General features: G+C 44.5%; 1 protein-coding gene across 3 annotated transcripts; it reads left to right on the top strand.

Moving 5' to 3' along the window:
* Window positions 1-1,502: 1,502 nt before the first annotated feature.
* Window positions 1,503-8,974, top strand: LOC123177904 (uncharacterized). 3 transcript variants are annotated; one of them, XR_006489208.1, is made up of 8 exons: window positions 1,528-1,662; window positions 3,447-3,539; window positions 3,650-4,125; window positions 5,936-6,155; window positions 7,333-7,425; window positions 7,523-7,573; window positions 7,771-7,945; window positions 8,077-8,974. XR_006489208.1 is itself a non-coding variant. In XM_044591343.1 (7 exons), exons 3-6 carry the CDS (start codon window positions 3,766-3,768, stop codon window positions 7,852-7,854), a joined length of 588 nt encoding a protein of 195 aa, XP_044447278.1. In that variant the 5' UTR covers window positions 1,503-1,662; window positions 3,447-3,539; window positions 3,650-3,765; the 3' UTR covers window positions 7,855-7,945; window positions 8,077-8,974. The 3 variants fall into 3 exon arrangements, 1 of the variants encoding a protein (XP_044447278.1); XR_006489207.1 differs by having other exon boundaries at window positions 5,956-6,155; XM_044591343.1 differs by lacking the exon at window positions 5,936-6,155 and having other exon boundaries at window positions 1,503-1,662.
* Window positions 8,975-10,555: the final 1,581 nt, after the last annotated feature.

Genomic DNA, 10,555 nt, shown 5'->3' on the forward strand with positions numbered 1-10,555 from the left:
GATGGTGAGGTAGAACCAGCGGATGATGGTGGCGTCGAGGATCATCCACTCCTTGTCGTTGATCATAAGGGCCGAATCCACGGTGCCGTCCACGTGGCCGTGCAGGAGGTACTCAGGGAACACAAGCGAAAAGTACCGGTTCCAAGCGGAGTAGGACGCGGTGTTTTGATCAAGCTTCACCGGGACACGCTCATGGATGTTGAGGTCGCGGACGAGGGTGACATCGGGACCAGCGAACGGGTTGGAGACGGTGGAGGAGGAGGAGCTCATGGCTAGGATTAGGGTTTGGGACGCGTGGCGCGGCGCGGGTGAGAGGTGGTGCGGCGCGGGTGGAGGCGCGGCGCGGGGTGGCGGGTTGCTACGGCGCGGGAGGCGGTGCGGGGTGGGGTGGGGTACGCGGCGCGGGGTGTGGAGGCAGGGAGCAGAAGCGAGCGGCGAACGGCGGTTGCGGCGTCGTGAAGAGGTGGCAGCGGCAGAGGGCGCGGTGGTGGGGAGCGGCGGCGACTAGCGGCGGCGGCGGCGACCGAGAAGATGGTGGCGGCGGCGGCGGCGGCTGGTGGCGGCGGCGGGGAGTAGCGGCGGCGGCGGCAGCGCGTAGAGGCGCGGCGGCGGCGGCGGCTTAGGGTTTAGGATCGTGCTGTGATAGATACCGTGTAGAAGGGCAAGATGTGGGCTGTGCAATCGCGATATATTGATCGGTGCATCAATCACGTATATATGAGTACAGAGAGAAATCACAACCTCAACTATACAAAGAAAACAGAAGGTGAACCCTATACACAAATATACACGTACACAATATACTCAACAGGAGCCCTCCATTGCAGCTCGTCCGCGATGAGCGCTCCATTGCAGCTCCGCTGCCGTCGCGTGAGTGCTGCATGGGACGATGGCCATGGACAAGTTGCTATACTAGGGTTCGTCAACGAGCGCAGTTTCGCATCGCCTCCCGGTCCTGGCTGCTGTGCTGGTATTTGCCATGGCTCCCCTCCATTGAAGCTTTGCAGCTATGCCACCTACAGCGATGCAGTGGAGGAGCTCCGGCTGCTATTGCCAACGGGCAACGGCCGGCGTCAAACTCTTCCGATTTTCGAGCTGTTGTGGTGGTTCTCGTCAAAACTCCTCTCCTCTCCTTTGGCGATGAGATGCAAGGGAAAGAGAGAGAAAGAAAATGTAAGGAGGAGCAGCTTCGTAGAGATAGGATAACGGCGCTGCTAAAAATCAGTCGACTGAGACTTCAGTCGACTGGTTATCCATCCGATCTGTTTCTTGCTTGTAGATTCACACTGGTCGCTTTTGTGTCGTTTTTCGGCCTGTCTAAGGCGCGGACCGGCCCGTTTCTTTTTTTTTTACGTGGAAGCTTGGCCGCGGGCGAGCGTTTGTGGTTTTGTGGGCTGGGCAGTTTGTCTCGGGATGGGCTTCTTCCGTTGTTTTTTTTTCTCGGGCCGCTGGGAGGGAAGGGGAAGAGGCTACCCCGTGGTAAATATGAGGAGGGGAGCGGGCACAGTCATTTCATCTCTATCCTCTCCACTCTCTCATTTTTTCGTCCTCCCCCAAATCTGTACAAGTGCTTGGTGTTCCCGGAGGGGTTCTTTTGACGTTCAGATCCGACCGCTCCTGCAATACCAGATAGAGAGAAAGATGGCCGATGCTGCTGGTCAAGTGAGTCCCAGAATTTTTGCTTGTGTTTCTTTTTTTTGCACGCCCCCCCCCCCCCACATAGACCTGTGTGGGGCTGTAGGTTTTTTTGTATCAAGTAATACGGCATACTAGTTTCAAGTAGAGAATCGCCCCCAGTGTGTAGCACTTGTATTTTTATTAGATCTTTTTTTTTTCTCATTTTTCTTTTGTGTTCGTGTGTATCCAGATGCATGCTGAATTTTAGTGGTATATTTCGGGTTTGCATGTATGCATATATGTAGATCCCTTTTTCTTTTTTCATGGATAGTTGTTTGATTAAAGTAATCTAGAGGATTTTTTGTTTTTGTTTATAGCGTTTCTATCGTTAAGATGTTTTGTATTTTTGTTTTTGTGTGTCAATAGAATGCTGAAAATCATTCCCAGTGAAAGTAGAGGATGATGTATCTTTTATCACCGGAGGAAGTTGACTAGTAGTTTCAGACTTCCAGTGATACGTTCATAAAGGATTTCAGTGACTAGTACTTTCAGTTGACTAGTAGTTTCAGACTTTCAGTGACTAGTAGTTTCAGACTCTCAGACTTTCATAGCTTTTTATACATTTTCATGATATATAGATGATTTCCATGTCCATAGTTAATATTTAGAATTTCAGTGGTACATAACATAGTTTCAGACTTTTAGTGGTATGTTGGTTTTGCTAACATAGTTTCAGACTTGCAGTGGTACGTTCATACGACTGAATATAGTTTTAGACTTGTTGGTATGTTCATCTTACTGACCATAGTTTTCATTTTTACCATTTTCTATGTTCATAGTGTCACTTCCAGTGGTAGTTAGTATAGGCATATTGCTAGTGCTGTTTTATATCTTCATAGCTTTTTCCTTTTTTTTCATTGCATTGTTTGCTGATTTTTGGTTGCACTTGAGACTAACACTGTATGTCTTTGTACATTTGTCACTTTTGTTTAGTGTTAGAGCACCTGATCCAAATATGCACGTTCAAAGTTAGCACGAAGTTTGCTTGATCAAATCTGCTAGGATGTAGATAGTCAACTAACGATCAGTTGATTGATTCAAATCCGCTAGCAGCGTATGTGGTGTCGTCTTTCTCTTTTGTTTTCTAGATTTTTTCAAGCGCAACCCAGTTACTTCTGTGGCACTGATTAGAACTAGCAGTAAAGCCAAGTAGCTATAACAGAGTGATTAGTACCTTTTTGTATTATTTTTTTACTGGAAGTAGTACTAGTAGCACCACCAATTTCTATGTAGGTACTTTTAGTTCAGAGTTTAGACTCATGACCTCACAGGAGTACTTTCTGATATGTCGAGTAGCAAAAAATGAAATATATTAGCCTGGATTAGCATCGTATTGTGAATTAATTTTAGTCATAAAAACGTATTAAAAAGCAAGATTTTGTCATTTGGGTGGGCAGGGATTTTTAACTCCAGGAACCTGATGGACCCTGTGTGAAGCTATTTGAAAACTACTTTTTGTTTGTATTTGCTATTTCAGAAGAGTGTAATCGTAACCACATGTACAACAATACTTTTCGTTCTCTCTTGTCCCAAAACTGAACCACTAGCCTTTTACGGCAGAAGCACTTTTTTAATATGTAATTTTTTTTGGTTGTACCATCTGGTAAGCATAGTTTTTGGGCTTTTTCACAGTCATAAAGTTGCATGAATACATGGTGAAATATATATTTGTTTCTGAGATCAAAGAAATGACACTGTAAACTGTTATTTTTAGTGAGTTATCCATTCTAATTTATTTTATTTTTTGCTTTCTTTTTGGATGTGCACAGGTGGTTTGTGGAGTTTGTTTCAACCATTGCAACTATGAGAGCAAGGGAAGCGGTTTCAGCACGTTTGCATGGGAGGAGTTCAACAATGCAGGGGTAACTCACTCCTAACTTTTTGTACTAATGTCATCACAATACTCATAACTTTTGTTGTGACATCACTCCTAACTTTTTGTATTTTTTATTTTATTTTGTGTTCAAATCAGGTTGTGCCTTGCAATGAAAGGGTCTGTTTCAATAATGTGACTAGAGAGAAGGTGACTTTGTGGCAAACCAAAGGACATACACTGTAAAGTGTTAAAAGGGTCGTACAAAGAGTGCTATGTATGGGAGCGGTTGGACGAAGTTCTATGATGACAACAAGCTAGGGAAGGGTCAGATGGTGGTGTTCTTCCTGGATGAACCTTTGCCTAGGGCAGCTATTTGTGTGATCCAAGTGGGCAGCGGTTCCGAAGATGAACAGCCTATGGAAGAGGGTGATCCCATTGAAGATTCAGATTCAGATGATGAGGATGGAGAAGCTTCAAGCGATGATGGTGAAGGCATTGTTCGCATCAGGGGGCTTCTACTTAATGAGACAGAGTGTTTTCAGCTACAAGGGCTGCTGCCTCTCAGTGATGATTTCATCGGGTTTCCTTTCGTTCACCGCCTCACAAGGACAGACAATTGTTTGGGCATGATGGTATGTATCTCTTTTTCCTTTTTTAGTTTTTTCTTCTATATGGGTATGCTACAAGTATATATATCTGAACACATAATGCAAATCTGATTCCTAGGGAAGAGAAGGGGTGGGGTAATATGATTTATGAATTGGAAATTGCATAAGTAAAAATATAAGATTTGTTTGCAGGAGTTTTTAGTATCTGCAAGTATGTTTGAACATGTATTCATGCTCAGTTTTTTTTTCAATACGCTTATCAAGCAAAAAATCTAAATTGTGTTTTTTACCATTTTTTTAAATGATTCAGAGACAAAAGGAAGTTTCATGGTTTTGATAAAACACTCACATACTTGTCTCTGTTTTTGTGTTTTTTCCATGATGCATAGAAAATACCCAAGAAAGTTGTTGTTGCCACGCCGTTTGAAGAACAGGGGGTTGTCGGTATTTGTGTGGATGGTGGGAGATTCAGAAAAATCGGAACTACATGCCTTATAACTTGGTAGCAACTCGACTTCCATTTCTTGTTTGTACGGGGAGAGGTGCCAGGTGCATGTCGCACAATGGGCACGCAACTGCATGTCTTCTAGTTCTATCACAACTGGGGGGGTCCTTGTTTTGTCGGAGGGGGCGGCGTCGAGAGGCATGGGGCCCAGTTTCATGTCCCACACTAGGAACACAGCCACATGTCTTCTAACTTGGTCGCAACTTTGGGAGGGGGGCTTTTCTTTTGTCGGATGGGCCAGCATTGAGAGACATGAGGCCTAGTTGCATGTCCCACAGGAGGCACGCAACTGCACGTCTTCTAACTTGGTCGCAATTGCATGCCTTATAACTTGGTTGCAACTCGACTTCCATTTCTTGTTTGTACGGGGAGAGGCGTCAGCTGCATGTGCCACAATGGGCATGCAACTGCATGTTTTCTAGTTTGGTCGCAACTAGGGGGTCTTTGTTTTCTCGGAGGGGGCGACGTCGAGAGGCGTGGCGTCCAGTTGCATGTCCCACACTAGGCATGCAACTGCATGTCTTCTAGTCTGCTCGCAACGAGGGGGGCTTTGTTTTGTCGGAGGGAGCGGCGTCGAAAGAGATTGGGCAAGTTGCATGTCCCACACTAGACACACAACTGCATGTCTTCTAACTTAGTTGCAACTGCATGACTTATAACTTGGTTGCAACTCGACTTCCATTGCTTGTTTGTACGGGGAGAGGCGACAGTTTGCACGTCCCACAATGGGCACACAACTGCATGTCTTCTAGTTTGGTTGCAACTAGGGGGGGTCTTTGTTTTGTCAGAAGGGGGCGGCGTCGAGAGGCATGGGGACCAGTTGCATGTCCCACTCTAGGCGTGCAATGACATGTCTTCTAGTTTTGCTCGCAACTGGGGGGGCTTTGTTTTGTCGGAGGGGGGGGGCGTCGAGAGACATGGGGCCTAATTGCATGTCCCACACTAGGCACGCAACTGCATGTCTTCTAGATTGGTAGCAACTAGGGGGACTTTTGTTTTGTCGAAGGGGGTGCGTCGAGAGACATCGGGCAGTTGCATGTCGTTTTACAAACATTTTTTTTCACAAGTAGACTTTTTTTCTTGGTCGGAACGGGGCAGCTCCCCCACGAATCCTGTACCCTCACTATGTTTCACACGAGCACCCTAATACCGCCGTTTTCCGCCATGCCCGCAAACACAAATCAAGCACCTGATCTCACAACTAGTTTGTGTATTTTTCTTTTTTTTCATATTTTTTTAATTCATATACATTTTTTCAATGCTTTTTTGTGAAGGAAAGGAGTGACTTTACACGGTGTGCTGTTTTCTATATTTTTTTCCTTTTTTAAGTCACTGGAATGTGGATCCAGGCTCAACATCTTTCTAGAGGCCACCCAACGGCACTGTTCGAATTGAGACACAGAGAGAAAACGGGAGAGGAAGGAAGCCACATCACGGGGGCGGGGTTTCCGCGGCGGAACTCGCCGGCGATGAGATGCTCGGCGACGCCCGTGAGGAGATGCTCGGCGATCCGAGCGCCCCTCCAGATTCCTCGTGCCTTGCTGATGAGGTGAACTGCCAAAAACAGACAATTGATGTTTTACATTTTCCATAAGAAAATCTGGGAGTGTTTCCTTTTACTAGTTACAAGTAGAAATATGTGAACGGATTAACCATCCTCGCTAGTTAGAAGTATATTTTTTCCTGCTTTCTTATTGGTGCGAATCACGAATCTGAGGGGAGCGTATTAGTGCTTTTGGTTTAGCTCGACCTCGTATTTTTTTCAAAGGTAACTATTTTTGAATTCTGCTGTGATGTACTCGTACTTAGTTGTTACTGATGTCTGCTCAGTTGCGTGCTTGCACCGAGCATTGCCAATGCTTGTTTGAATTTTTCTGAGGCATTCGGCATACTGAGATAATTGATTTTGTTGGGCCAGTGTGGTGTTATATATCAGGCTGCGCCAGTGTGGGGTTATACGTAGTACTATTTTACTTTAAAAATGTCTTTGTACTAAAGAGAGAGTATGTCATAGTTGATTTGCTGGCCATTTCTAGCCAGACTCCGTTCCTTCACTCAAGTCGAGGGTGAGACATGCTTTTTCATTTTCTCTCACTCGTTTCTGAAGATACGTTACATCATTCAGAGACCAGTGCAGGAAGGGAAACAACATCATTCGCAAGTGTTTTTTAATCCCATTGTAGTTGATAGTTTTTACCCTTTTTTCTAGTCAATTACCTGCTGTCTCTCTAGAGATAGGAGATTGCCGCTATTCATCATGGCTAATTAGGGCATCTCGTAATATTGCCAACATCGGAACTATCATCATCCCAAAGCTGCTGGCTAAGATGAAGCAAGCCCAAAGAAAAGCACGTTTGGGATTTGTTAATGTACTCGTAACTAGTAAAACAAACACTCCCAGATTCTTTATATGGATTTTTTGTCTTGGGCCTCCTGCATCTCACTGAGCATTACCTTTTCTCAAGCCCGCCCTACTAACCGAAATGATCTGAACCTTTGTGTTTGATTTCCCCTAATCTGAATTTAGATTTAAGATCGACACAACACTCTCTGATGCATAACTTTATTGAATGATTTTTGTGCAGTTTTTCTTTTTTTCTTAGCTCACTGGCACAGTAAAGTTTGAGAGGGTATCCAGTGGTATTTTTGTCCTTTTTTGTTTCTGTGTTAATCCACTTTTGTGATATATATTTAGATAAATTAGTGCCTCTTTTTTTTATGAGCAGGGTCTGATGGATGCCCGCATGCAGATTGAACGCGAGATCGAAACTAAAGCCAAGTCCTCCTTGAAAGAAGGGTTAGGTCAACAGCTTAAAATTGTACGTACTCGGTCTTTTTTCTGTGTTTTTGATTTAACCCCTTCTTTTTTGCACAGTTTGTTTTGGATCTGATCATCATTTTTTTTTTTCCCCACAGGATCATATGAAGGAGTCCAAAGACTTAAAAAGAGATTGCCTAAACAATGTGGTATGTTAAATGCAATCACCCTTTGTATGCTTACAATGTCTGCTGCTTTTGTTTTTCTGTAAGCATGAGCGAACAAGGAAGTTACCTGCAACATATGTGTGTTGTATTTGCTGTTTATCTTTTTTGGCCTAGAGTATGTTCCAAGAGATACAAGTTACTTGCAACACTAATGTATCATATGCATTTTTTTAACACAGCCGCACACAGGTACAGCTTTTGAAGTTGAAGGAGGGAAACCTGGGAGTGATAGAAATGAAGAAGGCGGAGATAAGTTGTGTTAAAGATATTGATTTAGAAGAGAGAGGCTATGATGTCGAGATCACTGACACTGAAGCATCAGAGGGTTTGCTATGCGAAGAAGTTCTGACATTGGTGTGTAACACTTTATCTATAAATATCCACTTTTTTTTGTTGTTTTAAAAAATAGATAATGCATGAACTATGTTGCCTCTTTTTTCTTGCCCCAACCTAATGGATTTTTGTTTTGTTTTTCCCTCCGCCAGCTGAGTAAGAGTGCTCAAAGGAAAGAACGACGGGAAGCTCTTTTGGAACGAAAAAAGAAGATACATCACTACTTTTTCTTTTTTTTCATCAGTTGGGGTTCCATTTTTTTTATAGTTTTCCAGCTCAAATAAATTCACACACCTTTTTACCTTCTATATTTCTTTTGCAGCAGAGAGCAAGGATTGACCCAACCACAACAAAGGTCACCATTGATGAGATTGCAACTAAAGCTTACAGCCGGTGCAGTGTGCCATACTTCTTTGAGATTGTCAATCTCGTGTGGAAGAGCCACCGCAGGGCCCAGCTTGTTAGGAACAGTGGTTTTGGCTATCTGCTGGAGCTGGTCGACTGTCCTGTACCCAGGGGTTTGTGCAGTGGATTGCTGATAATGTGGACACACAAGCAGAAGCAACTGTTTTGAACAAGAGCATTCCACTCAACGCTCAGTCAGTGGAGTTTGTGTTGGGGATTCCTGCAGGGTTTTACCTGACAGAGAGAACATACAACTGGGAGAGGAGCAAAAGTTTTCCTCTTGTTTAGCTATACATGGGCTTTTTGCTTTTTTTTGTGTGTTTGCTACGTCCATGGGCAGGGTCACAGGTACAACGGGCCAAACAGACAGCAAAAACAAAAAACAAACAAACAAGCAAGCCCACACCACAAGCCCATGCTAAGCAGGCCTAATCTGCCAAGGATGACGTCAGCTGACTGAGACTTCGCGAAGTCTCAGTCGACTGAGACCTGGACAGTCCCATAGGATAAGCACCACGGAGAGAGAGAAGGAATCGATGGAGGCCATTGCGCATGCTCGAAGGACTCTGGTTTTATGTTCCAAAAAAAAGGACTCAGGTTTTTATTTTATATTTTGAAGAAGAAACGATTGACGGAAAAGGGAGAGCGTCGCTGCTACACGTCCTAGCACGATTTGCAAGCACTCGGATGGCTTGCCGCGCGCGGACGGGCGCTTCCGGTGTCGAGCTGGAAGGCGATCTGGATCAGAACCGGAAACACGCTCGTGGCCGACTCGGAGCCAAAACGGCTATCTACCACGCGCGGCTCCTAAATAAATAGTACTTCCCCCGTTCCATAATGTAAGACGTTTTTTGACTACCATATATACCACGTTTCCTCCAAACAAACAGAGCAAGGCATAGACGAGAGGCGACGATCCGAAGAAGTGAAAATCGGCCATGGCGTCGGCGGTGCTCGGAAACGCGGCTAGGAGGCTGGGAGGCGGCCATTCGCTGGTTAGCGTTACAAAGCACCCACCCCGATTAGGAAAATTTTGTCCCCATGTCATATCATTAGGAAATCTCTCACGTCATGCCAAAACCGGTTTCACCTAGTCCCCTCCACCTCCCTTCATATTAGGCAAAGTGCAAGTGTGAACGCATTAAAAGTGCAAGTGTGCACAAGTGTCTACACATGGTACAGTCCCTCTCTAGGTATTAGGGGCCTGTTCTAAAGTCCTTCCACTGCGGAGATGAGCCTAACGGAATAGCTGCCATAAGCTAGCTTCAGGAAGTGACGGTCGATCCTAGTGCAGAAATCTGGAGCGAGGTCGGGCCAGCTTCACAAAAACGAGAATCTGAAGTTCACCCATATAACAGCCAAAGTGCCACCACCAAACATAACGTTTCATCCAGCAACGCGAAAGAATACGATTTGTCCCCTCGAGAGCCAACTGTGACTACGAACTGTTGTCAAAAAAAAAGCTACAGTTCATAGTGAAGAGATCAGGGTTTCTTTGCACTTGTCAAGCTGAAAATAGATCACCGGTTGTGATAGATAGATTTCCCTTGTTTAATGACTTGACAATAATTTTGTTTTTCATCTGAATTATAAGTACATCTACCTTTTCCTCAAGACCCGGCCTATGAATGTATCACTGTGATGCAAATGAAATACTCCTACTCTAGTCAGCTGTAGGAGCAAATAACAGTAACTATTCCTACTCTAGTCAGCCGGGAGTACAAATCACAGTACTCTAGAGCAAAAGCTACAGTTTTACCCAGTTTTCCAAATGAATTACTCCTACAACTGCAGAGTACTCCTTGCAAATAAGAGTACTCTAGAACAAATCACAGTATTACTCACACACAAATGGTTTCTGGCATGATAGTACTGCTTGCAAGGAGAATTTAGTCGGTACAATAACTGAATTTTCAAACTCTGATGTAACATCAGTACAGTAACTGAATTTACCACTGTAGTTTTACTTATGCTAATGGATTACAGTGCTAACTGAATCTTCTTACACTCCTAACATTTATCAGTATTGAACTCATTTGTCTGACTAGCTTCGAGAGTACTCTCGGAGAGAGAGAGAGAGAGAGAGAGAGAGAGATGAGAATCTACCCTGATCTCTCTTCATATACCAGTCGGAACAGAATAATCCCCATCTCTCTATACTCATGCCGCAAGTACGACGAGCATGCCACAGGTACAAACACATTACTGCCACGAAATGAAATGAAG

This window comes from Triticum aestivum, chromosome 1D, assembly GCF_018294505.1.
Source record: "Triticum aestivum cultivar Chinese Spring chromosome 1D, IWGSC CS RefSeq v2.1, whole genome shotgun sequence".
Classification (NCBI taxonomy): Eukaryota; Viridiplantae; Streptophyta; class Magnoliopsida; order Poales; family Poaceae; genus Triticum; species Triticum aestivum.